The sequence below is a fragment of the Bos grunniens genome, chromosome 17 (genome assembly GCF_055505025.1).
Source record: "Bos grunniens cultivar Pamir isolate PY7600 chromosome 17, Bosgru_T2T1.0, whole genome shotgun sequence".
In the NCBI taxonomy this organism is placed as follows: Eukaryota; Metazoa; Chordata; class Mammalia; order Artiodactyla; family Bovidae; genus Bos; species Bos grunniens.
This window is the reverse complement of record NC_141181.1, coordinates 51101855-51129161: the sequence shown is the minus strand read 5'-3', so window position 1 is coordinate 51129161 and position 27307 is coordinate 51101855. Positions and strand designations below refer to the sequence as shown.

Below are 27307 nucleotides of genomic sequence, written 5' to 3'. Positions count from 1 at the left end.
CTGGGCCACAAGGGAAGCCCTCATCTCTTACTTTGAGTCTGAGCTTTGCACCCTATGTGGGAGCGGGTTGAGCCTTTTTATTCCCTTAAACCTGGAGGGTACCAGGGACCAAGGTGCACCAGCTGTAGAGTGACCCAGGCAGGGGCAGGAAGCTGAGCCCCACATGGGGAAGGAAGAAACAGTAAGCAGGACTTCTGGGACTCTCCACTTCCCGATCAGGGACCTCTCCTGGTTGCAGAGCCTTGGGGCTGAGGGACCCTCAGGAGCCATGAGCACAGTCCCCTGTTAGAGGACACAGTGGGCATCTTCCCAGACTGTTCTTCTTTTGCCCTGGGCGTGGCCCCCGCTCTGGGCATCCGTCAGAGCAGCCCAGGAGCTAAGGGCTGGCCTGGCTTTGCTGCCTGTGCATCTCTGGGTGAGTTGTTTATCCTCATGTGTGAGGCAGGGGCAGTGGAAAGAGAGTATCTCATGAAACAAGTGTAGACCGTGGGGGCCTGTGATCGGCGTGGAGGGTTGATGCACTTGGACTATAGATGCAGTGATGGCGCTTTTCCAGCCTCGCTCTGTGACCCATGTGCTGGTCCCTGGGCCAGGCATTTTGGGTGTGAGCTTGACACCGATGTCTGTCCTGAGGCTCGCTCTTCTGGAAAAGATTTCACAGTATTTCTTGTTTTCCCCTGCACCACGCAGAGGAGGGATAGACGTGGCTCTGTAACATGGAGGCCTGGAGCAGTGAAGTGATTGGCCGAGGCCAGTCCTGGCCCCATGGGGTGAGGACTGAGCCCTGCTGAGTTCAGGGAGAGGGTGGTCATCTCAGCCCTCATCACTGATGGCCGTGATTGTGCCTCCTGGGGCTTTGCTGGGCCTCTGCCAGATTGCCTCCCGCCAGGACTGATTTGAGACTGAAGCTCCGGGGTGACTTCTTGATCCCCAAGGCCCGCTGTGAGGCCATGTGAGCTTGGGACCGGGCCATCCTTGTGGGGGCCAGTCCCTGGGCACTGTTGTCCTTGGATCCCTTAGCAGCCCTTGAGCTGTGTTGCCCGGAAGTGGTGAAGGTGCCTCGGGGTTGGAGAAGGCATGTGGCATGGAGGTTACTGGCAGACAGGCTCCTGCCTGGGTTTGAATCGGGCTCTGCTGCTTCTGGGTTCCCATTCCTGGGGGCACACTGCAGGAGGCTTGTGAGGACAGCAGCAGTGGTGCCCATCTAGGGTTGGGACAGTGCTGGACCCACGCCCGAGCTTAGTAAATGTCAGACATTCCTGATGTGGGATCTGGTTCCTTGACCAGGGATTGAACCCAGGCCCCCTGCATTGTGAGCACAGGGTCCTAGGCACCGGACCTTCAGGGAAGTCCAGAGGGGTGGGTCTTTTTGAGTGAATTGGAACCTGTAAGCAGTTGTAAAGATGTTGGCAGAGCTCTGTGTGGCAGGACGATGTGGCTGTGGCCTTCTAGAGCCTGACTGAAGCTTGTGCCTGAGGGGATCACAAGCTTCAGAGAGTGGAGGTCCTGAGTTGGCCTCTGGTGGCAGGTCTCAGCCACCAGGTGCAGGGCGGGGTGGCATTAGGGGACAGGTCGCCTCCCACTTGTTTGTAGCGTCAGCAGCTGGCCCTGACCCTATGCCTGTTCTCATGAGTCTGTCCTGTGCGGAATGTCACCATCACAGGCCACTCTGGCCGACTCTGGTCCGAGGTCCTGTAGTGTAGAGGACGCAGCCCGTGGGTGCTGCTGGAGGGCGTCCCAGGCATTCCTTCCCTGGGTTGAGGCTGGTCTGGGTCTTCTGATGTGGCGGCTGTCGTCAGATGCACGTGCGCACTAGATGGCAGCCTGGCTCTGCTCTGACCTCGACTTTCAGCACATTTGATTCAGGGAAATCTTCGCCGTGCAACAGCCTGAATCTGGGGAGAGCCCTCTGTTCCATCAGAAAATGACAGGGCCAAATATCTTTCTACTGAGATGCTTCACTTTGCCCTGAGTTCTGGGAGGTGGTCCTCATTTTGCTGAGCTCCTGGTGTAGAGCCAGAGGCAGATCGTCATGCGCACAGTCTTCAGGAGTGAGTGTTGAGCAGCTGACAGTTCATGTATCAGCCTGGTGACTTCAGGGTCCCCCGGCTGTTGGTACCACCTGTCAGCTCCCAAGGGTGACCCCTGTGTCTGGGAAGCCCTGGTCAAGTAACCTGGACCATAGCACTTGCTCATGTGGGCATCGATACCCGTGGGCTTCCCTGATGGCTCAGATGGTAAAGAATCTGCCTGTAATGTGGGAGACCTGGGTTCGATCCCTGGATGGGTTAGGATGATCCCCTGGAGGAGGGCGTGGAGACCCACTCCAGTATTCTTGCCTGGAGAATCCCCATGGACAGAGGAGCCTGGTGGGCTACAGTCCATGGGATTGCACAGAGTCAGACAGGACTGAGCAACTAAACACAGCAAGGACCCGGTAGAAAGCAGTGACCCCAGAGCCTCAGGTATCTTCTCTGTTCTCTTCCACTAGCTAAACCTACAGGAAAGCACTGAGTCAAAGATGAGATGGGGTCTGGGGCGAGAAAGGGGAGTCCCATGGGCCTGCGACGGCCCTCTTCAGCAGTGTGCAAATATCTACTTAAAAAAGAGGCTCCTGGGGACTTCTCTGGTGGTCCAGTGGCTAAGACTGTGCTCCCAGGGCAGAGGGCCCGAGTTTGATCCCTGGGCAGGGAACTAGACCCCACATGCTGTAACTAAAGATCCTGCGTGTCTTAACTAAGACCCGGTGCAGCCAAATAAATAAAAAAGAGGCTGCTGCTGCTAAGTTGCTTCAGTCGTGTCCGACTCTGTGCAGCCCCATAGACGGCAGCCCACCAGGCTCCCCCATCCCTGGGATTCTCCAGGCAAGAACACTGGAGTGGGTTGCCATTTCCTCCTCCAATGCATGAAAGTGAAAAGTGAAAGTAAAGTTGCTCAGTCGTGTCCGACTGTTCGTGACCCCATGGACTGCAGCCTACCAGGCTCCTCCATCCATGGGATTTGCCAGGCAAGAGTACTGGAGTGGGGTGCCATCGCCTTCTCCTAAAAAAGAGGCTACTGTTATCAATTTCTGGCATTGCCACATTTAGATGGTCCTCCCAGTGTCAGTAAAGGGTCCGTTTCTGAAATTTGCAGTGAAGTACAAATGTCTTTCCTTCTTTGACTCATTTTCTGTCGCAGATCACTGAAAATCCCTATAATAAAGGGAAAATTGCCACTCTCTTGCAAATGCTGATTTTAACTTTTTATTTTTGTGACGGGGTTACATTATGAGTGACTATGCAGTAGGTTCTAGTCCTGTGGCACACGCATGGGGGATAGTTACTGGGCAGTTTACAGGTATGGGGGCAGGGTCTGCATACATGTGGACTCACCTGTCCACAGATGAATCCTCCTCGCCTAGCCAGGCTGGTGATGACAGGACCCCCTCTGTTGCCAAGCTGCATGCCTGTCTGCGTGGGCTGTTCTGGGGCAGGGTGGGGATGCCGCTTTTGCTCAGGGATGCTGGGGGCCATTTCTCACTTCCCTTGACACCCTTTGGCTCTGGTCTGCCCTCCCCCTGCCCTTCACCTCACCCTTCCTCCCATCCTTTCCACTTCTCCCACCCTCTGTGCTTGGATACCCCCCACAGTGGGCTCAGGGACATCTCCAGGTGGGTGGGGTGCTTGTTCTTCAGGTCCGCAACCTTCCAGCCTCACCAAGACCTCCAGGTCCTGTGTGTGTTGACATTTGGTTTTTCCTTTGTGTCACTGTTTACCTTTGAATGGGTGGCTTTTTCAGAGACGCTGGGGTAGTCTAACCTTTGATATCCACGCATCCAAGAGCCAGGCCAGTAGCTTGTAGCCCTCCCTCTTACAGAATGCTTTTCAGGCTGCTGCGTGTGTGTATGTGTGTACCTGTGCACACACGTACGTGCGTGAACATAAATAGGAGAGCTGTTCTCACTCTGGGTGGCTGTCCATGTGATCCAGCACTGGCCCGGCTGTTGGTTACAGCACTGGGTTGGTTGCTAAGCGCCCTATCAGGTCAGCTGCACGATCACAGGTGTGTTCGTTTCATTGTGATATGAGAGCGGTCACGACTGAGCAGCCCTCTTCTGGACTGGAATAGGCCAACAGCCAGTTTCTGATTCTCAGAGATCCCAGCTCGACCCACCAGGAACCTCACCACCATGTCATGGGGTCTCTGAGTCTGTCCATGGTGCCCTGTTCTGAGCCCTGGTTCTGAAACACTTGTTGTCTTTGCTGTCTGCTCTCTCTCCCTGTGACCAAGGGTCACTTCCGTGATGTCCGAGCCCAAGATCACTGCTCTCTGGTCCTTCTACCTGTGTGGGCTAGTCCACCAGAAGGATGCTAGGTGTCATGGAGAAATTTCTGCCTCCTTCCAGGGCTCCTGTCTGGCCCCATCCTGCTCCTTCCTGGCCCCAGACTTTCTAGAAGTTCTTTCCCTTCCCTGGGCTGGCTCCCCATGCCTTGGGCCAGCTCCCCCCGCCCTGGGCTGGCTCCCCCTGCTCTGGGCTCTTCTCGTGGCACCCTCAGCTCAGAATGGCCGCTCCCCTTCCACCTGACTGCGAAGCCTGCTCCCCTGATGCCCCTGAGCGGAGGTGCTCTCCGGAGGCGTCCTGGGATGCTCTGGCTGTGGTTCTTGCTTCCTCCCCCTATTCAGTCTGTGGGGACCCCAGCCCTGGCTCTCTGCTGCTGCCCAGTGGCTTTCCTGTCCTGAGGTCAGTCTTTCCTTAGTAGGGGCAGTGCCGTGGTTAAGAGCACCAGCCCCCGTGGCAGATGGAGCAGGCTGCAACCCCAACTCTGCCGCTGGCAGGTTGTGAAGCTTTGGGCAAATGATGCTGGTCCTGCCTCAGCAAGGATGTGGAGCTGATCACAGCCCCAGCCCGCTGCTGGGGATGGGAAGTCAGATGCGTGAGTGCCTGCCACCAGCTGGAAAGGTGGATGTTGAATGCTCAGTACATGGAGATGTTTTCATTGGCAAAAATTTTCTTCCCAGCTTAAGTGAGGACTCTCCGCCCCTCTTAAAATCCTGGGGTCCAGGAATACTGTTTATTTTGCTGTGTGAAGCTTACTGTTGTTTTCTCTCTCTGTTTTTTTTTTTTTTTTTCCCCCATGCCTTGCTTGGCATGTGGAATCTTAGTTCCCGACCAGGGATTGAATCCCGTGCAGTAGAAGTGCAGGGTCTTAACCACTGGACCACCAGGGAGGTGCTGCTCTGTGGAGTTTGTACATGGCCACCTTGCCTAACCCAGTTCTGTTGGTTCGCCTGGTGGTTCTCACTGGCCTGTTTCAACATAGCCATTTCTGTCGTCTGCTGCTCGGCTCCTTTCTGCCAGCTCCTGGCTCCTAGCTTGGCTGGAACTCCAGGACACCGTGGCAGTCTGGGCACGGAAGCTGGTTTCTGCTTTTTGCCAGGATGCTTTTTTTTTTTTTTGGCCACGCTGCGGCATTCTGGATCTTAGTTCCCAACCAGGGATTGACCCTGGGCCCCCTACAGTGGAAGTGCGGAGTCCTAAACTGGACAGCCTGGGATGTCCTACCGGGACTCTCCTCCATCAAGAGCAATGTATTTGCCATAGATTTCTGTGAGACACTGTCAGTGAGGAAGTGTCCAGTTTAGTAAAGCTTTTTGTGAGGAAAGCAAAAGCTTTTAAGATATTCACAAGCTTTCCTCCCTTTTAATCTGTTAGTGTAGTAAATTACATTGGTCTGTAGCCTCTTTCTGTCTGCTTGTTCTCTGTCATTTTCTGTCTTCTGAATGGTTTGTATAAAGGGAATGTTCTAGTGCCCGAGGCTGTGGCGACACGTGCCTGCAGTTCTGTCCCTCCCTGGTGTCTGGGTTAAGAGGTAGACCTTTGACTGCTTTTTCTCCCGTGGTTATTGGCTCTTCGGGTGTTCTACTGCTTCTTGGATCATTTTTGATAAATTTATGTCTTCTTGGGGAATCATCCACTTCATCTGGCTTTTGGCAATTTGTTAACAACACTGAACGTAGTGCTCTGTCATTGATTAATCTTTCTGTAGTAAAGTGTGATTTCTGACTTTGGGTGATTGTAGGCCTCAGTGTATCCATCTGTAATGTGGGGATAATAATGCTGTGTCAGAGCACTGAATGAGTGAATATTAGTGAAGTGCCCAGGACAGTGTCTGATACGTGGTAAGTACCGTGTAAGTGTGAGCTAGAAATATTATCTGTCTTCTTGATCACATTTGTCAAGAGGCTTATTTTATTGATCTTCTTGGAAGAAAGATTTTGGTTTTATTGATCAAATCCATCACTAATTTTTCCTTATGTCTTTATTCCTTCCTTTCTTCTCTCTCTTTGTTTTCCTGGCTACCTAAAGGATGAGCTTAGTTCACTGAAAGCAATTGGAAATTAGAAACAGTAACATTTAATTGCTTCGCTGCTTCTCCCCCAGTTAGATTGTATGTTCTAAGGACAAGGAGCTCTGCTTGCCTGGCACTGTGTCTTGAAAATGGATGACATTGAAAGTAGCATCTCAGTTCTTCACTCCGTAGTCCAGAGAGTCACAAATTTCATCATGCGTTAGAATCGTCTGAGGGGCTTGTGAAAGCCCAGATTGCCAGGCCACTTCCACACTGTTGTCACCAAGACCATTCCTAGGGGCCCTGGTTTCCCCTTGTCTTAAGCATGTGCTTTGCTGACTCCTGGGGAACTCTGAGAAGCAGCGCCTGGCCCACCCCAGGCCAGTTAATTAGTTATCTGGTGAGTTTAATCGTCCTGCCACAGGTGGCCTGTGTCCTGCAGCCAGGGTGGAGACCCTGTCCATCAGATCCTCACACAGAGGTTCTGACATCCCTGGAGTAGCCCCAGGCATTGACCTTGAGCTGCTACATTGGGCTTACATGCAAGGGACCAGGAATGCTGGTTCAGGAGTCCGGAGTCCGGTGATGCCTTCCCAAATGCTGTTTTTGTGAATGAAGGTGGCTCTGCCATAGTCTCAATTTGGCAGGCTGGAAGGGGAGCCGGAGGGGAGACTGTGAGAGCTTGTACCTGTCACCCTCAGGGCTGCATGCAGGTTGTCTCAGTGTGTCTCGAGGCTACACCTGTCAGTTTTGTGTGTGCACAAGAGGTGTGCCTTCTCTCAGTGAGAAGGATGTGCTTGAGGGGGATGGTGATTCATGTGTGGTGTAAACACTGCTGGGTGTGGAGAGCCTGCTTTTTCAAATGGGCTGGTTTACGAGTGTACATGTTTATGGGTTTATCCATTTGCTTGGCAAAAAGTGTCATTTGGAGGACTCAGGTACCTCTGTCATTGAAGATCAAGGAGAACTGAACTTTGGGACTGCTTTGCATACAGAGCTTCCTTTTGGGGAGGTGAGCCTTCCCTTACATACGCCAGAAGAGCCGTGTTGGAAGGTTTTGTCTGTAAATGGGGGACCATTGTGGTCGTGCAAACACCATGCTGTTTTCCCATTTGATAGACTGAGTGTGTGTCTGTGAGTCCATCGGGTGTTTCTTTGCACTGATGCTTTCTGTGAAGTGATGATCCTGTCTCATGTGCGTGTCTGGTTTGCTTGGCCGTCTTTCTTGGCCTCCAGGTGACGGGAATGCCGGGACATGGCTGGCGTGGTGGTCATGCTCCGTTTTCTTTCCCTGAAGATATAGCGGTCCCATGGGCTACTGGGAGATTTTGCCTTTTGGATGAGCAACAACAATGTTTCCTTGAGCAATAATGATGTTTCTTTTTGCAGGGGTAGGGTGGGGTAGGGGTTGTGCTACGCAGACTCAGAAGTTGGAAGCGGGTGGTTTTAGCTGCCCTGAGGCAAGTGGGATCTTAGGTCATTAGTTCAGTTCAGTTCAGTCACTCAGTTGTGTCCGACTCTTTGTTACCCCATGGACTGCAGCACGCCAGGCCTCCCTGTCTATCACCAACTCCCGGAGTTCACTCAAACTCATGTCCATTGAGTTGGTGATGCCATCCAACCATCTCATCCTCTGTCGTCCTCTTCTTATAACCAGGAACCATATTCGCCTCTCCTGCATTGGAGGGCGGATTCTGAACCCCTGGACCTCTGTAACAATGGCTCTCTCCTTCTCCCCCAGGGCGTTCTGGACCGGTTTTCTCAGATCCAGCCGAAGCTCATCTTCTCTGTGGAGGCTGTTGTGTACAACGGCAAAGAGCACAGCCATATGGACAAGCTGCAGCGGGTCGTTAAGGGTGCGTGGGCTGGCGTGGAGGGGTGGCGGGGGGGGGTGCAGGGGCAAGAGTCCCGCCCCCGGGCTCCCAAGAGCCCCTGGTAGCCGTGAGCTACAAAAACGGAGCAGTCCCAGCCCTGGGTTGTTTTACATTTCATAAAAAAGAGAAAGATCAGTGACTAAGTTTGTTGGGGTCTGTAAGCTTGTGTGTTCTTCTCCCCCTGCTTTTAGGACTACCAGACCTAAAAAAAGTGGTACTGATTCCTTACATCTCCTCCAGAGAGAAGATAGACATCTCCAAGATTCCAAATAGGTGAGCCAGCCACACGCTGATCACTAATTGCATATGGAACACAGTCAAGGACCCACCGGGCAGCAGGTTCTGTGACTCTTTCCAGTGGGAGTGGGAGCATCTTGGAGGCGCAGGGTATCTTTGTTAAATGTCGTTCCATAGGGACTTCTCTGGGGTCCAGGGGTTAAGAATCCACCCCGCAGTGCTGGGGACTTGGGGTCAATCCCTGATCTGGGAACTAAGATCCCATATGCTGCAAAGCAACTAAGCCCACGAGCCAGAACTAGCGAGTCCGTGCACCACAAGGGAAGATCCCCAGTGCTGCAGCTGAGACCTGATGGAGCCAAAAAGTATCCTCATTCTGTAGATGGGCACCGGAGGGCCCAGAGCGAGTCCCTTGGGGCCACATGGTGACTTAGTGGCAGAACTGAGTCTGTCCCAGGCATCCTCACCCTTCCTGTCTCTTGTCCCTCGGAAATGGTGGTGGGCTTGGATGGGGCCAGGCCATTTGGCCACAGCAGTTGTGAATAGTGTCTAAAGTGTATGCACATGTGCATACGTGTATGTATGTGTGTATGTGTTTACACACACGTGTGCACTTTTGTGTATATGTATATGGTGTCTGTGTATGTATATGTGTATGCACGTGTACATATATGCATACGCATATGTACAAAGGAATGGTGGTGTTGGTGTTAGTCGCTCAGTTGTGTCTGACTCTTTGGGACCCCATGGACCCCACCAGGCTCCTCTGTGCATGGGATTCTCAGGCAAGAATGCTGGAGTGAAAAAAAAAAAAAAAAGAATGCTGGAGTGGGTTGCCATTCGCATGCTTAATGTATTTTTTTCCATTTTAGAACCTGTTTTTTGTCCCCCTTGTTAATGGCATCTTCCTTTCCTCTTCTGACATTCATAAACTAATAGACTTCAGGCCTTGAGCACTGAATAAAATGGTGAGCACCTTAATTCTGACTAGGCATCAATAAAATGGATTATGATTTGCTCCAAGTAGAGGTTCTTCCTGGAGGTCTTATTGTCCACCTTTCATCTCTCTTAAAGAGATCACTGAAGAGAGGTAGGTTTTTTTGGGACACGCTTCTTGGCTTGTGGGATCTTAGTGCCAGGTCAGGGATCTAACCCTTCCCCCCTGCAGTAGAGGTGCAGAGTCCTAACCTTTGGGCTGCCAGGAAAGTCCTAAGGAGAGACTTCTGAGATCAGACGTGTTTACCTGCACAGGTAAACCTATCCATTTAGCCTTGTGTCTAGGTTGTGGGCAAGAATCTCTGAGCAGCCTCAGAGCCACAGGTGGGGTTCCTGTGTGTGCTATGTGCAGGGAGCGAGGGGATGTGGAGGCCTTGCTCTTGGGTGGACATGGCTGAGTGGTTCTATCCAGGCACCTCCTGGGGCACTGAGCAGGATAAAGCTCACGTGCTGTCCCCAAGTTTACAGTCCAGCTCGGGGGTAAGGCACACCTGCAGGAAGGGTGAGCTGTGACCACGGATCCCAGTAGACACAGCCATGCTTGCTTAGTCGGGACAGGCAGGGCCCAGCAAGTGAGACATGAGCACGGTTGCTTCTTTGTGGGAGGGGGAGGCGACACCTGAAGTGACCTTGAGAGGTGGCCCAGAGCGGGGGACAGCTGCAGGTACCAGGATTCTAGAGGCTGGAAGGAGCTGCAGCAAAGTGACTATTCCCTGAAGGCTGTGGCTTCCAGCCAGACTGCTCTGGGTCGTATGTCAGCTGTGCGGCCCTGGGCTAGCAATCAACCTTGCTGTGCCTGGGTTTCCCCATCTGTAAAATGGGAATAATAGTACTTTCTTCTCAGGCTTGGCAGTGTGCACAAAGTTAGCTGTCAGTAATGTCTGTCATTAAGAGCAGGTGACAGCCCAGTCAGGAGTGAGCTGTGTCCTCTGGAGCACCCGGGTCAGGACGTATAGGTCCTTAACAGGCCAGCCCCGGGGCATGGGCTTGTCCCTAAGACTGTGGGAACCCTGCAGACCTTGATAAATTACACCCAGCCTTAGCTCCCTTTTAAACAAATTTATTTATTTTTAACTGAAGGATAATTGCTTTATGATATTGTGTTGGTTTCTGTTATACATTAACACGAGTCAGCCATAGATATGTGCCCTCCCTCTCAACCTCCCTCCCCTCCTTGGTTTTACTGATGGGGCCATAACGCACAGAGGCCAGGAGGAACACAGGATGGTTTGCTGGTCCCACAGTGGCCTGGCTTTTATTTTTCTGTATGTGTTTATTGGTGATTGATGTAAAATGAGAGCATCCAGGAGAATTAACATCCACCACTTCATTTGGCTCCAGTGTGGAGAGTTCCGCCTCCCCGCAGGTCCACCCTGGAACCGGGCCCTGTTGCTGTCCAGCTTTCAACTGCTGGGCACCATGGATAAACTGAGAGCATGTCTGCGCCTGTGTGCAGACACCTGTAACAGGACCGCCCTTTTGGCTTCTCATCTTTAGAAGAAACAACAAAAGTCATCACTATTTACTGTGATTTACAGACTAGTGGAAAGAAGAGGTTTTTCTCTGTGTGAAGCATCTGATTAGATTGGGCTTTTTATATAAATAGGGTTTGGATGGGAGGTGGGGGCTTTCATTGACTGGAGGGTTCCACAGTGAATAGTTTTCCTGACACTCTGAAGAGGAGGACTCTGCTTATTTACTGCTCAGAATTGAGTTATTTGGGGTGCCCTTTTCAAATGGCCATGCCTCCGCCGGGAAACAGGCTCATCTTTAAGGACGCCTGCCCATGTGAGCCAGCACACTTCTTCACTCTAGTGTGCATGCTTGTAAATATTTCAGAGTAGTCATCGTTGGCAGTTTGTTGCCAGCCAAGTTGAACTGAGTTCTCCCATTTTCTTGAAAGCAAGTTCCATTTGTCAAAACGGTAGCTTTGTTTGTTTTCTTCTCTCTCTCCCTTCTAAACCAGTGGAGCAACAGGTCTGGGGTTCAGGGATTGATTTTTTCCTACTGATCTCAAAAGAGAGAAATCACCTGTCTCCCAACGTGGCTTTGTGGCTTCTGCTGTCCTGTTTCTGCTCAGGAAACAGCCCCTTCAGTGGCCCTTAATCACATGCAGTGAGGCTTTGACTCAGCTTTGGGGGCACAGTTGAGGACAGGCTGTTTAGGCCAGAGCCGACAGCTGGGCTGAATCTTCTTGTTCCTGGACAGGTATTTGTATCTGGCCATTGTAAACCTCAGAATATAGGCAATCAGTGAGAACAGGATCATTGTCTGGCAGGATTTCTGTCATAGAAACTCTCGTGGGACCTTGATCCCACTTTCTTGCTGTGACCTTCACGAGTCAGAAGAGATCTCTAAACCTGTCGCCTCCTCCCCTCCCTTCTCCTGGGGGCTGGGGAGATGGGGGTGGGGGGACAGAAGGATTCAGGCCCACTTGGCTCTCACTTCCCCTTGGGGGCCCTGGGGAACAAGGCATTTGCTAATCAGATGGTGAGTAGTGAATGGGAGGCACCTGGGTTCTGAGGACTCCAGCATCAGTTCAGACCCCCTCCTCTGCAGAATTTGCACATAAACAGCGGGGTGTTAATTGCAAGCGATCCCCCTCCCCTGTGTTTAATATTAAAGCACTTAGACTCTCAGGAGAAAAGCCCTCAGTCCCTGTCAGTGGCACTAATAAAGCAAAAATTTTACTGAGTTTTCTTCAGTTCGCGTAGTCCGTGAGCCCTGACTCTCCCTTCCCTCACAAATCTTTCACACAAGGTGGGTCCCGGAGTCCAGGCTGTCATCTAGGTAGACATGGAGGGGAACGAATGGGAGGACTCGGCAGATTGCCCCCCACCCCCCAATGTTCTAGAACCTTCACCGTTGTTCTCCTGTGCCTTTCTGCCCACAGCGTGTTCCTGGAGGATTTCCTGGCCACCGGGCAAGGCGACCAAGCCCCCCAGCTGGAGTTCGAGCAGCTGCCCTTCAGCCACCCACTCTTCATCATGTTTTCGTCAGGCACGACAGGAGCACCCAAGTGCATGGTGCACTCGGCCGGGGTAGGTCTGCTCGGGGACTCCCTGGTGGTGAAGATGGCAGTCCATCCCCGCTTTCCTGGTGGGGTGCCACACGGAGATCCATCCTCAAGTGAGACGAGGGAGGCATGCTGGCCTTGCTGCTGTGACCCCATCATGGGGTCAGGGGTTCTGTAGCGCCGCCCTGGTCCCTCTGCACACAGTGATCCCTGAGAGGACCATGAACCCAAGGGATGGGTCTTGCCACATTTTAGACAGAAGGAAACAGGATAGATGAGAACAGGAAATATCAGCACATCACAGGTCTTAGGAGGGGTTGGTGTGGTTTCTCCAAACTGTCATGTAAGTGCAGGTATGGATGGGCAGGTGCAGGGCAGCATCGTAAAACTTCTGTCTGACAGTGGGTTGGGGTCAAAAAGTTTGAAAGTCATGGGGTTGTTATCAAATCCGAGCTCGATCTGCTCACTGCATAACAATCCAGTAATCAGGAGACGAGACGATGAAGCAAGGAATAGCGACTTCATTCAGAGAGCCAGGCGTCCGAGCAGGCTAGGGCCCTAGAGCACCATGTTATCAGGGTCTGGATGCCAGTTTCTTTTATAGAACAGAAGTGGGAGGAGATGAGGAAGTAAAGTAAAAATTAGGCTGAAAATCTTGCAAAATATTTCCTGGCTTAGCCAGCCCTGGGGAAGGGATGTGTTAATTTTTTCTTTCCTTTAGCCATTCCCAGGTAGACTAGGTCAGAATGTCATCCTGTGAGCTCAACAAATGCTCTTTGGTTTAACATTCAGGCAGAGGGGGCAGGTTCCCCAAGGCAGGCCATTATGTATGCTCACAGCTATAGACAGCACCTTTTTAGTGATTATAGTAACAAGCAATGGAGAGCAAACTTAAGTAAGAGAAACAGATCCATCATGGAGTTAGATTTTATTCTTCCCTGTTAACATGTTACATTACAAAGTACAACTAATTGAAGGATTTCCCAAGCTGCATTAGTCAAAAGTCCGTGCTAGCAAAATAGCATGGACCTGAGGGGCTTAAATGACAAAGATTTACTTCCTCCGTGTTCTGGAGGCTAGAACGTTCAAGATCGGGGTGTGGGCAGGGTGGCTTCCTTCTGAGCCTCTCTCCTTGGTTCACAGGTGGCCGCCTTCTCTCTGTGTCCTCACAGTGTCTTTCCTCTGTGCATATACATCCCTGATGGGTCTCTTTTAAAAATATTTATCATTTATTTATATGGCTGCAACAAGCCTTAGTTGTGGCATGTGGAATTGAAGCTGGGTCCCCTGCACTGGGGGCACAGCATCAGAGCAACTGTATCACGGGGGAAGTTGTTCCCCTGCCATCCCCAGTGTCTCTTGGGTGTCGGCATTTCCTCTTTCTGTAAAACATGAGTCACAGTGGATGATGGTCCACACTAATGGTCTAACTTCCTCCCCTCCTGGAGGCCCGAGGATTATCTGAGTGGAGAGACCTCACATTCTCAAACAGCTTTCTAGTTTTGCTTGGTCAGATGGTGGTATTTGAAGATGAAATATAAAATTTCTCTTATTCTAGCTCATTTAGCTTTTACAGATGTTCTCTGCACCTAGAAGCTGTTTGAATCCCTGCCTTAGGAAGGAAACATTTACACTGGAATCACATTAACACCTTATACAGTTCTTTACACAGTGTTTTCATTAGAACATGGAAAGGAGTTAACACATAACACAGCTTTGTTATTACCTGGATTTGGATCCACGGACGGTCTGATGGCAGGTTATGCATTATAACCACCAGATGCACACAGCCTGTTCATATACAGCGAGCAACTTCCCAGAAGCCCTGGGGCGGGAGGGAGGGGATATCAGGGGCCAAAGGCTTGATTTCTGGAAGCAACACTGGCCAAGCCGAGTGGCCTCTAGGAGCGAGTTCTTCCTGTTGCTCAAACCATCCTGTTTCATCACACGGAGTCTGGAGTGCCCACTCTAAGGTGTGGCTGCTGGCATTGTGCTTCCCCTGGAGGGGGCGCCCCAGTCCACCTGGTCAGAAGCCTAATACCCAGCCAAAGAGATGAGGGTTTTTAGAAACCTTGCAGGCGAGGGCGGGGTGTATGTGGCAAAACAACACATCTTAGGAGAAACTGAAATGTCCAACTGTACTTTTATTTTTAGTGCTACTTGCCTAGTGAATGTCACTTTTTTAGGAGTGGAACATAAAAATATATTAGATCTAGTGTAGTTGGCTCATAAAATCATCGTGCCTGGTATATTTAGAGTGTGGAAAAGTCAGGAAAAGTTATCTTAATTCTGGCTTCGCTGAGCTCTTGCACGTCCAGAGAAGTGACTAAGCATCCTGCCTGTTTTCAAGAGTGATCTGGAGAGGAAACTTGAAAACAGCAAGATGGGACTGCCAGCACTGACTGCCCCTGGGGTGTTAGGGGTGTGGCCCTGGTTTGCTGGTTTGTGTTTTCTAAGCCCATGAAAGAGCCAGAAAACAGCTTCCTTCTCTTCCCTTTTTAAAATGAGTCTTCTTGCCTGAGTTCCAGGAAACCATGTTGCTTGTATTTCCTGACCCTCAGGGAAAGTGTTCAGACTTGCCATAAATATTTAAAAATTAAGAGAAGAACTATTAATTTGACTCCTTAAGATTCATACTTTGGTCACCTAAGGCAAGGAGCTGACTCATTGGGAAACACCCTCATGCTGGGAAAGATTGAAGGCAGGAGAAGGGGATGAGATGGTTGGATGGCATCACTGACTCAATGGACATGAGTTTGAGCAAACTCTAGGAGATAGTGAAGGACAAGAAAACTGGCGTGCTGCATTCCACGGGGTTGCAAAGGGTCAGACCCAACTTAGTGACTGAAAAACAACAACAGCAAAAGGTTCACACAGAGAGAAGCTAAGGACAGTTTTGTGCTGTCAACACGGCGAGGGTATGGGACTTCCCTGGAGAGCCAGCGGGTAAGAGTCCAAACTTCCACTGAAGGGGGCACAGGTTCAATTCCTGGTCAGGAAGCTAAGATACTACAAGCTGCATGGCACGGTCAAAAACAAACAAAAAAAAATGGGGGTACTGAGCAAATGAACAACATGTGATGTGTTATGGATAGGCTGGGCTTATAAAGGCAGACCTTCCAGGCAGAGATAAAGCTTAGATGCTGATTTAAGTACAAAGGGAAATGGGAAGGGGATTTGCCTCAGGTTTGTCTGATCTGGGAGCTCTGAGTCCTTTCTGAGAATTTGCCGTGTGAACACTTGGCGTTCATCAGAAGAGTTCCCAAAATGTGTACTCACCCACTCTGAGTGAGAACAACGTGTACTGTGGGACTTTGCAAAGAAGCCTCTGACTATCCTGGGTTGGGGCCCCTGAGCCCACGATGCACGTGCAGTACAGCTGAGGGATCTCAGCTCTTGTAGACCAAGGGTGGCCTTGAGGAACCCTCCCAGCAACCTTTCTACCACCATCTACCCAACCCCCGTGTGGCCCATCCCTAGGCAGGTTGCCTTCACTGCGGGCCTGGTGACAGGGTGCTGTCCAGGACAGACTGTGGAATAGGGGCTCTGGCCTTGAGTTAGAGAATTTGCTGGGCAGGATTGTTTTTTTTAAGTTAATTAATTTGTCTGCATCAGGTCTTAGTTGTCACTGCAGGATCTTCGTCCTTCATGTGGGATCTTTTTGATGTGGTGCACGGACTCTAGTTGTGGCACGCAGATTCAGGAGTCACAGCACATGGGCTAGTTGCTCCAAGGCACGTGTGATCTTAGATCCCTGACCAGGAATTGAACCCACGTCCCCTGCGTTGCAAAGCAGATGCTTTACCACTGGGCCACAAGGGAAGTCCCTTGTGGGTAGGATTGTTTGTGTTGTGCCTTCAAAGGGGTCGTTTCCTAATGGCTTGTTTTTTTATTTGTCTTGGGTCCAATGAGGGTTGCAAGGCTCATTTTAATATGTGAGTCCCAAAGGTTCCTAAACATCCAGGACTATCATTGTTGTCAGCCAGCAGATGCTGTCTGTGGCCAGACTGAGTGCAGTGGTCCAGCCTTTTCAGGGGTTTTGGAGGGGCTGCGTCCCTGGTCTAGCTTTAGGATCTTGTGTGAGATCCCTGGGTGCCTGGTCACCTGGTGCTCAGAGCCTGCAGGTCAGCAGGAGAGGGTCAGGGTTTCCTCTCGTGTCCTCTGGGAGTCTCAGGGGTCACGTGACAGAGCGATGGGAGATTGCTCGTCACGGGAAGGCTGTCAGAGCTCTGCCTCTTCCTTGACCTCTCCTGCTCCGGGGCCCAGTGTCTATTCCACGCGTGCCTTTGTGCCCCGGAGGAAGCTGCTTGGCTCACTCGCTTCTCCCCAGGGGACGCTCATCCAGCACCTGAAGGAACACATTCTTCATGGCAACATGACCAGCAGTGACATCATCTTGTATTACACCACGGTGAGTGCCCTCCCAGGGCGGGCTCTGGTTTACTCAGGTAGGGGTCGTTTATCATTACTCTTCTTTTCACTTCTCCCCCATCGCATGTGTCAGTAGGCAGAAGTACAGCTCCAGCTGCAGGCTGCGTGCATGAGACCCCAGGCTGTGTGCAGCTGACCCCTGACTGTGTGCACAAGACCCCAGGCTGTGTGCAGCTGATCACAGACTGTGCACGAGACCCCAGGCTGTGTGCAGCTGACCACAGACTGTGCACAAGACCCCAGGCTGTGTGCACGAGACCCCAGGCTGTGTGCAGTTGATCCCAGGGTGTGTGCAGCTGACTCCAGGCTGTGTCAGCTGACTCCAGGCTGCGTGCATCTGAGCCCAGGCTGTGTGCATGGACCCCAGGCTGTGTGCACAGACCCCAGGCTGCATGCAGAAGTGGCCTTTGCTGTGGGATCCTTCCCTGTCGATCTCCGTCTCTCCCTCTGCCACTGTCTTCTCCCCCCAGGTGGCTGCCTCCTTGAATTGGCACCAGGGTCCCTCCTTACCTTGGCCCGTCCTCCTGTGTTGACCTTGGTTGCCACTGGGGAATTCCAGAGAAACAAAGGAGACTGACTGTTAGTTCTTGAGCCTATAGAGGTGGGGAGGAGAGTCACGTGACTGAAATCTGTGGCTCAACCTCGGGCAGGGGGCAGGAACTTAGCAGAGACCGGCCATGAGGCTGGTCAGTCCTTAGCTCTGTGGAACATAGAGGGACTCTGACTCATTCAAACTGAAAAGGAACTTATTGGAGGTTGTAGGGTGCTGCAGGTGCCAGACACTGTTCCCCATGTCCGATGTGGATGGGCCACTCCAGCACCCAGTTCTTGGCTTGTGTGCACCACGTGACCACTCTCATCTCTGTGACCTTCAGTCCCTCTTGTCACCAGCGAGGCTGCAGATGTTTTCTGACATGTCTTCATGTACACGTGTATGTTGATCCATGCTGTCAACTCTTGATGGGCAGTTGCCGGTTCAGGACATCCCATTTGGACAGGCAGTTCTTGGCAACTTTGGCTCAGCATCGGATGGTTTCTAGGGATGTGAGAGGCTGAGTGACAGGGCCGAGAGGAGCCCGTCCAGCACTCAGTTGACACGTGTTCCTTTCTGTCCTCCCCAGGTTGGCTGGATGATGTGGAACTGGGTGGTGTCTGCTCTTGCCACGGGGGCCGCTGTGGTCCTGTATGACGGCTCCCCGCTGGTTCCGACACCCAACGTGCTCTGGGATCTGGTCGACAGGATCGGGTAAGTACCCGGGATGCTCAGATGCGGGGTGGCTGCTGTGAGGGTCTGCTGCCATCTCTGGAATGCTTGACAACCCCCTCCCCAGATCTCACCCCTGTCTGTCCACGTTCCCCTCTTGGTGGGGGGCTGTGTGAGGACGTGTAGGTGCTGAGGGCAGGTGAAATCGTCAAGGAGGTGGGAAGGGGTGGGCACCCCAACAGGGACCGACCAGTCAGATCTGTGTAGTGAGGAGGGGGCTTCCGCCTCCCCGTAGTCCTGTTAACAGAGTGACAGGCAGACATCCTGACGACAGGGGCAGAGCCAGCTAAAGTGGAACATCAGGGGAAGGGCAAAGTGGCCCCATTTATCCCCCAACCCCCTCCCCATCTAGAAATTGTCAGAAGACCCTGTTTCATTAGCACTTTGTTGGCTGATGAATTAATCATCACCAGCTGATGCATTCTCGCCGCTGTGGTTGGTGGTCACTGTTGGCCTAATGGTCATGTTTCCAGGAATGAGAATACAGCAGCTGGCAGAGTTCCCGGGGCCCGGAAGTCAGCCACACTCTGAAACGGTCTAATTACGTTACATTTGAGTCTGCTCGCGCTGGGGAAACAGAATGAGCCACAAATGTTCTTAAATCCTTGGCCATTAATATTTTAAATATAACTTTGGCCTGGGTAATATTTAAATTCTGACATTTGGCTCACGATATGAGCAAGGAAGGTTATTTCCTAATGAGATTGTTTCCAGTAAAAGGTTAATCAAATCCCTGGAAACTTAGGCAACTTGAAGATTTTCGCCGTTAATATCTATAAGCCGGGTGCAGGTGGAGGCATTTCTGAAGTGTGTGTGTGGGTTACAGGAAGAGATTGGAGGGACAAATGTACCTCCACAGGGCTTAGAGCTGATGAAGTTGAAGGCTGAAGGACCCCGGGAGACCCAGCTTTGAGTGTGAGTAAGTGTATGGATGTGAAAGTTGGACTGTGAAGAAGGCTGAGTGCCGAAGAATTGATGCCTTTGAACTGTGGTGTTGGAGAAGACTCTTGAGAGTCCCTTGGACTGCAAGGAGATCCAACCAGTCCATTCTGAAGGAGATCAGCCCTGGGATTTCTTTGGAAGGAATGATGCTAAAGCTGAAACTCCAGTACTTTGGCCACCTCATGCGAAGAGTTGACTCATTGGAAAAGACTCTGATGCTGGGAGGGATTGGGGGCAGGAGGAGAAGGGGACGACAGAGGATGAGATGGCTGGATGGCATCACTGACTTGATGGACATGAGTCTGAGTGAACTCCGGGAGTTGGTGATGGACAGGGAGGCCTGGCGTGCTGCGATTCATGGGGTCCCAAAGAGTCAGACACGACTGAGCGACTGAACTGAACTGAACTGAACTGAAGTGTATGTTTGTGTGCACATGTGGATGAGGGAATGTGTATATGTGCAGAAGTGTGAGCATGTATGTGTTTAAGTATAGGCAATTGTGTGTATATCTGTACAAGTGTGAGCATATATGTACTCGAGTGTAAAAGTATGTATATGCGCACAAGTGTGAGTCTCATGAGCTTGAGTGTGAAACTGTGTATATGTGCATAAGTGTGAACATATATACACTTGAGTGTGACAGTGTGTGAGCATGCATGTCCGTGAATGAGTGAATGTGTGCATCTGATTGTGTGCAGGTATGCATGTGCGTGCCTGTGTATATGCATGTATGTGTACACATGTGCCTAGGTAAGTGGGAGTGGGAGAGCACACACATCTGTGAGCGAGTGTATATGTGCTGGCATGTGATCGTGTGCAGGTGTGCACACGCGAGTGTGCATGTGTTCATAGCCCCGTGGACTGTTAGTAAGCACATGCCGGGCCTCTGCCTTCCATCCTGGTTTGATATGTGCCCCGGACACTGGCTGAGCTGTGGCCTCGGTGGTCCTCCGGGCCCCTCTGACCTGGCCTTTCTCCTGGCTGGGAGGGCTGACTTGCTGTGTTCAGCAAGGCAGGTGCCACCTGGCAACCTGTGAGGGGTGCGTGAAGGACACCCCAGTGCTCCGGCCACCTACATGGGCGAGAGGGGAAGAAATAATGTCCATACATTTAGAGACAAAATCTTTGTTGATTATCATCATGGCAGCTCACAGGCTTACTAACACGTTTCATAACTGAGCAATCATGTTGTAGATGTGAACAAGACTCTTAAAGGATGGATTGTCCTCTTTGGGGTGTTTCTAGGCTCCCTGAATCTAGCCCAAGGAACATTCTGATGGGGGTTAGGGTAGAATTCTGAAGTCTTTGTCCAAGTTTTTAACTGAGCAGGCAGTTCATGTTTAGGACTGGGAGACCCATGTTCCAGGCTGAGGGAACAGCAAGTGCCGAGACCCCGAGGCCAGAAAGAAGGGACCAAGATGGGGATGTTGGGGAGGCTGGAAGGAGGCCCTTGTGGTCCGGATATGGGAGGCAGGGCGGGAGGTGATGCACCGTGATGAGGGGTGATGAGAGGTGATGAGAGATGAGGGCGGGAGTCTGAGCCCCCAGGGCTTTCCGGGCTGTACCTGCAGGGTGGGTTTTTTCTGAGTGAAACGAGACACCACTGGGCACTTGAGTTGAGGGAGCTACATGATCTCCCCAAAAACCATGGAGTTGAGGGCACCTGAGAGGAGACAGGGCTCAGGCTGGTGGCACCTTGTCTGTGTATGGCTCCTTGCAGGGCTCTGGGGCTTGGATCCTGACCCTGCGAGCTGGGAGCTGCCTTGTTTTCTCGTGGGGTGATTTCCCAGCTTCACTAGCTAAAAATACAGTGTTGAGCACCCACGTAAGGGCGCCTGCGCTTTGTGAACTCTGTTTTTTAAGCCATCTTATACAAGCCCTGGGGACAGATGGGGAGGCCTCACTGTTTCTTCAGACAAGCAGGCCTGTGGGCCGGCCCCGGGGACGCTGGGGACGCTGTCTCAGTCTCTACACATAACCAGGGTCGTGGTTTGCAGGGACTCCTGTGAATTAAACACCCTTCAGGACCACAGAGAGCCCTCAGTTTCTGGGCAGGGGGCAGATGGGGGATGAGCTGAAATCTATGTGTGGTTGGTGGTTGGAGATCTCTGTGCATGTGGCTGGAGGTGGTCCCTGGTCTTCTGTTAAAATACAGATATTCCTGAAGTGGCTGAGACCTTAATCTTCAGAGGTGATCTGGAATTAGTCACACTATCTGAGTTTATGAAATTAGCTGGGGTGGGGGGCTGTGGAGGGGCTTGAGTATGTTTCCTGCTCCCCACAACCTCACAGCTTCCAAATTAGCCATCCTTAGGGTGCAGCGACCCAGGAGGCATCTGAGGTTTTAGTGGTGGCAGGGTGTCCCCGAGAAATGAAGAGAATAAGGGAGAGGAGGCATGAAAGACAGTAGCTCTGAGACCCTTCTCACCTCCTCCCGCCCCCGTGGATTCTGCACCTCCCAGCCCAGTGAGTCCTGAATCACCCAGCATTCTGTGTGTCTCTACCTCTGAACGTGAAACAGAGCGTGGCTGTCTCCTTGGGATGAATCTTGCCAGCCAGGTGTAAAGGGATAGGTTTTACTGCCCAGAGAGGAGAGGTGAGACCTGGAGGTTTTTTTTTTTTGGCCACACCACATGGCATGTAGGATCTTAGTTCCCCTACCAGGGATTGAACCCTTGCCCCCTGTACTGGAAGCTGTGGAGTGTTAACCATTGGACTGTCAGGGAAGTCCTGGGACCTGGATTCTATGGCCTCCTTTGGCCCCCAGGAGAAAACATCCTTTACCTAGGAAGCTAGAGCTTTCATGTTGAGGGCTGCCTCGCTGGAAGGAAGCAGAACATTAAATAACAGTCTCTCCTAGAAAACACAATACTTAAACTCACACAATGTGTCATTCTCAGGGAAGAATAAAGGACTGTAGAATTGAAATGTTCAAAAAGAAGGGGAGCAGTTTTGTAAGTTTCATACGAACATGAGCTGATTTAAGGGAAGAAGATGGGTCAGCAATTCCAAGCATGGCACCTCTTCTAACAAAAGCTCCTGCAGCCCTCTCCATTTCCCTGGAAGATGATCTTGTGAGCTCAGAATCTGAGGGGTTTTGATTCTGTGACCTCCTTTGATCTCTGAAAGAGATCACCCTATGGTTAGGAAGATAGGGATTTTTTTTCAGAGTCTTACAGCACCTAGGCTTCTCTTGTTGTATAGTGCAGGCTTAGTTGCCCTGCAGCATGTGGGGTCTTAGTTCCCTGACCAGGGATTGAACTCTTGTCCCCTGCACTGGAAGGCAGATTCGTAACCACTAGACCACCAGGAAAGTGTCCCCAAAGATAGTGGGTTTATGTGCAAACAGTTGTTTTAAGTGGAGCCAGAGGTTAATGAGAGCCCGAGTGCTCTGTCACTGCTGACCCCAGAGGAACACAGGTATTGTGACTTGCTTTCAACTAAATATTAAGTATAAGTTTAGTCCAGAAAAATGATGTGTCTTGGATTTTGCAGCCTTGTTCTAAAAGGGTCACTAATAGGAGAAAACTTTGGTTACCTGCAATATGAAAGAGCCTTGACGGGTTTCTGGTGTTTTCTTTCCGTCAGCATCACCATCCTTGGAACGGGTGCTAAGTGGCTCTCTGTGCTTGAAGAGAAAGACATGAGGCCAGGTAAGCATGCCTCCCTGCGCGTCTGTCCCTGGAAATGAAATCAGATCTGCTGTGTTACCCGTTTCCTGCAAGCCAGCACAGGGCATCGGATTTGGCTCTAATCTCTCGATGCTTCTGGCTCTAGTGGAAACCCACAGTCTCCAGACACTGCACACGATCCTGTCCACTGGCTCCCCACTGAAAGCCCAGAGCTACGACTACGTCTACAGGTGCATCAAGAGCAGCGTCCTGCTGGGCTCCATCTCAGGTACGAGTCCATCATGCACCTGTGCCATAGAGAGGGTTCTGGAAGGATCAGGGGACTTAGGGACCAGGCTTGGCCGCTCGGTGTGCTTACCCTCTGACCCAGCAAGCCCACCAGCTTGAATCTGTTGGGATAAACAGTCAGCAGGGTGTGCTCAGTTGATGTTGCTGATTCTCGATAGTTATGTTCCAGGGAGAAGCTGCAGACATGGAATTAGCAGTTCCTGAACCTTTGCCAGGGTGGGAAATATACACACGCACCTCACATCGGTTGTAACCTTAGATCCTAAACGACTGGTTCTGGTGGAGCCTATTTTCTTTACAAAAGAGAAAACGAAGTTCAGGCATGCTAAGTGACTGACCCAGGACCACCTGCTAGCAAGGGTACAGAGTAGGATTTTTAAAAAAGCAAAATTTATTAGTTTGGCTGTGCTGGGTGTTAGTTGCAGCGTATGCAGGATCTAGTTCCCTGGCCTGGATCGAACCTGGAGCCCTTGCACTGGGAGCACAGTCTTAGCCACTGAACCACAGGGAAGTCCCAGTGTGGGATTCAGACCTGGTTCTGTTGTTCCAGAGCCAGAGTTTCCCCACCATCCCCATCTCATCCCCTGGTCCTCCCCAGATCCTGCCTGGTGGGCAGGGGTGTGGTGGTCGTGTGGGCACAGGGTCGTCTTCCCAGGCCAGCCCAGCCCATCTCAGGGCAGCACGCCTGTTAGGATCTCAGTTGGTCCTCCCACCCCTGTCCAGTGAACCCAGCTCTGATCCTGAAGCAGAGGAAGCAACACTTCTGCTCACACCCTTGTGCCTCCTTGGGGCCCCGGGGGCTGGTCCAACCTTGCTGGTCACTGCAGTGAACACAATTCTCTGTTTTTGTGAGAAGCATCAGCCAGTGTCTGGATCGTCGAGTCTAGGAAGGGACAGAGTCATGGGCTCCTTGGGTGACCCCCTCTCACACCCTCCCCACTTTGCTCCCTGGGCTGCCATCTGCCTCCACCGTGCACCTGTGTGGGCCCCTTGCACGTCTCTGCCCTCAGGACATCCCGCCCTGCAGTCACGTGGGGCCCTGCCCTCCCCGGGTGCCCGCCCTAGGGGACAGTTGTCAAGGGGGTGGTTGTCCAGGTCTGGGGGTTAATGCCATTCCCTCCTGATGGCACCCGGAGTCTGACTCCTTTTCAAGCTCCTTTCTGAAATCAGAGTGTTTCCCATCCGGCACATTGCCTCTCACGTGAGAGGCAATGCCCTCCTGGGACCGCAGGCTTTCTGCTTCTCGGGTGATTAAGTGAATGTGAGCTACAGCAAAGAGCCTTTGCACATGACCCATCTCCCGCGGCAGTGCCTGCGGGCGGATCTAACAGGCCACACTTCAATCTTCCAAGAACCTCAGTCTCAGATTTCAGTGTGACCACAGGAGGTCATTCACTGGTTTCTCCTCCAGCAGGAAGTCCAGGTCAAAAATAAATAAATAAACCACCCAGACCCAGGAGGTTTGTGCCAGTTTCTGAATAACCTCCCTGTTCTTTCCCTGAAAAGAAGCTCAACTGTCTGGAGACAGAGTCGGAGAGGTTGTTCTGCAGGCTCTTTGCTCCTGGAGGGTTCACCAATGAAAAACGTGAGCAGTTGGTCTCGGTCTTGTAAATCCTGGACCTCCTTTTGCTGGCAGGTGGCACCGACATCGTCTCCTGCTTCATGGGCCAGAATCCATCCATTCCTGTGTACAAAGGGGAGATTCAGGCTCGGAACCTGGGCATGGCTGTGGAGGCATGGAATGAGCAAGGTGATGGCCCAAACCCTTTCTGTCTTTGTGACGAGGCGTGAGTGGTCACCCGGTGCACTTGGATGTATAGCTTTGCTGGGGGACAGTTCTCCAAAACTGCCCCCTCTGAGGGGCTGCCCCTCCCCACCAACACTTCCAGACTGCTGGCCTCCGAGCCTGGTTTAACCCCCACCGGCTCCCTATCTGCCTTCAGCCTGAAGCAGAGGAATAGGTGTTGGTTTGGAGCATAGACGGAGGACCAGGTGCTCGGCACGCAAGGTGGGCATCTGAGTTTCGGAAACACTGCTGAGGCTGCCCCACCATTGGCCTCACGTCCTAACCTTGATGAGGACACAGGGTCAGATGCAGGCGCAAGGGGCAGCGTGCCGCCATCCTTGCAGAGTTTGGAAACACACAAAATGACGTTATTCAGATGCACGTGGATGTAGTAAAAGTATTAATACACACAAGGGAATAATACAGTGCTCCAGAGAGAGAGATTTGGGAGAGTTGTGTGGGGCGGGATTAGCATGGCTTTCGGTGATGTCGGAGGGACGGGCAGGGGGGTGGGACCAGCTCTGTAGCTTTGTGTGTGTCAGAAATACTGCGTAATAGCTTGTAGTTTTAAAAAAGGAGAGAAAGAGCGCCGAGGTGTGGCCGTGGTGTGTGCTCAGTGTACCTGTCGCCCCTCCCCGACCAGGAAAGGCTGTGTGGGGCGAGAGTGGTGAGCTGGTGTGCACCAAGCCACTCCCCTGCCAGCCCACGCACTTCTGGAATGACGAGAATGGCAGCAAGTACCGGAAGGCGTACTTCTCCAAGTTCCCAGGTGGGTCGAGGATGCAGGCGGAGCTGCCCAGATTCCCGCCCGGGCTGGGCCTTCAGGGTCTAATTCTGGATGCACCCTCCCCCTGCCAGCCCTCTCCCTGCTGAAACCTGGTGAGGCCGCTCCTGGCTCTTTCCGCCAGAGGGGTGATGATGAATTTTTGATCAGTGTCTTGTCACTTTCATCTTGAAGCCATCATACGAAACTCTGATCTGGGTTTAGTGTACTCTTAACATCCTCCATGCCCACAGCCACTTGGCCCTGAGCCCGGCACCTGGGAGCTGGCATGAGCCTCTTGTTTGCTTGTGTAGGGACAGGGCTGGGGGTGGGGGCAGTGATCGCTGCTCGCTTACCCAGACTTGTGTGCCTATTCAGGGAGAGATGCCTGTGCAATAGGTGTCTGGCTGGGGTCTCCATTGTCTCACACCCCATCATCCAGTCCTTATGGAGGATAATTAATTTCAGGCCCGTCACTCACTCAGGCTGCCCTCTTCGCTCATCTTTGGAGCGGCGCCCTGCCCCTGAGCTGGGAAGTCTCTTTATTTAAAGCTCTGATCCCTGCCTCCTCCTTATCTTATTTCATAAGCAACCTTGAGTTATTGCTGCTATATAATTCATAATTTAGCAAGCTTTCTGCTCCAGAGTTATTTATACCAAGTACTTGCTCTCTTCAGTGTCTAGAAAGGTGATTTGATTTTGTATAAACCACATGTGGAGAATCAGAAAGTGGCAGGTGACTGTCAGGGATAGAATGTGCCACTGATCCCCCTTATTTCTGTGCTCAGCCTTGTGTGTCCCCATGTAACATCCCATCTGAAAGCTATTGTACCCAGCATAGCACCTCCCATGTGAATTAGCAGGAACATCCCCCACCCATGTGGCCTGGTCCTTACTGGATGCCTGCTGCATTTAAGCCCCACCTTGGATCCTACCAAGGTGTAGCTGTTGTGACATACTAAGGCAGAATAGAGAGGGAGGGGGAGGGAGAGACATGTTCCTCATGATCCTGAAGAGTCAAAGGCTCCTGTCTAAGGGAAGGAGTAGAACCTCAGCTTGAAGGCTCATCTAAGAAATGACATTTCTTCATCTTCTGCTCAGTACACTGCTCCCTGAAAACTGTCTTCACTGTCACTTTTTGTTACGTATACAAGGGTTTACATGATAGATGTCTCTTCAGGATTAATTTCATAAAAAGCCTTTTTTTTGTTTTTCTTTTGGCCATGCCACATGGTTTGTGGGATCTTAGTTCCCCAACCAGGGATGGAACCTGTTCCCCTTCCAGTGGAAGCACAGAGTTTTAACCACTGGGCAGCCAGGAAAGTCCCAGAAAAATCTTTATTTTTGAAGCACTGATATTCCTTCTTGGAGAAAATGAAGACCCTGTGACTTGTGATATTTCCATTTTTGCCTTGGCTGCCAGGAAGCTCAGAGCTGCCATCATTGCTTTGTTGGAGCCGTCCTCTCACCCCTGTGCAGTTTCGAATTCTTTCAATCATCCCATCATACAGTTGGTTTGATAGGTAGCTTCCTCAAATACTTTCTGGAAATAGGCGGGATATATGAATAAATATGAAGAAACAAGGGCAGATAAGATAATGAGATCTGAAGCTACAGGTCACGGTCAGGATGGACATAGGTTGAGCTTAAGTCATTTCATTCCAGTCTCGGGCTGATTGGGTTAGCGCTTAAGAGTCAAAAACTGTGCTAAGAATTGGGAGGGATGAGATGGTGTCCGTGAAGGC

At 51.6% G+C, this 27307-nt stretch overlaps 1 protein-coding gene across 3 annotated transcripts in view; it reads left to right on the top strand.

Annotated features, from left to right (window-relative positions):
• AACS (acetoacetyl-CoA synthetase) overlaps nucleotides 1-27307 on the top strand; it is a 55055-nt gene that overhangs the window by 17540 nt on the left and 10208 nt on the right. For all 3 annotated transcript variants that reach the window (XM_086347272.1, XM_086347271.1, XM_086347273.1), the window contains exons 6-14: nucleotides 8074-8188; nucleotides 8398-8479; nucleotides 12333-12480; nucleotides 16786-16866; nucleotides 18008-18132; nucleotides 22682-22746; nucleotides 22871-22993; nucleotides 24650-24763; nucleotides 25443-25568. In XM_086347272.1, the coding sequence (XP_086203398.1) occupies nucleotides 8074-8188; nucleotides 8398-8479; nucleotides 12333-12480; nucleotides 16786-16866; nucleotides 18008-18132; nucleotides 22682-22746; nucleotides 22871-22993; nucleotides 24650-24763; nucleotides 25443-25568 (979 nt within the window). The remainder of the gene's footprint in view (nucleotides 1-8073; nucleotides 8189-8397; nucleotides 8480-12332; nucleotides 12481-16785; nucleotides 16867-18007; nucleotides 18133-22681; nucleotides 22747-22870; nucleotides 22994-24649; nucleotides 24764-25442; nucleotides 25569-27307) is intronic.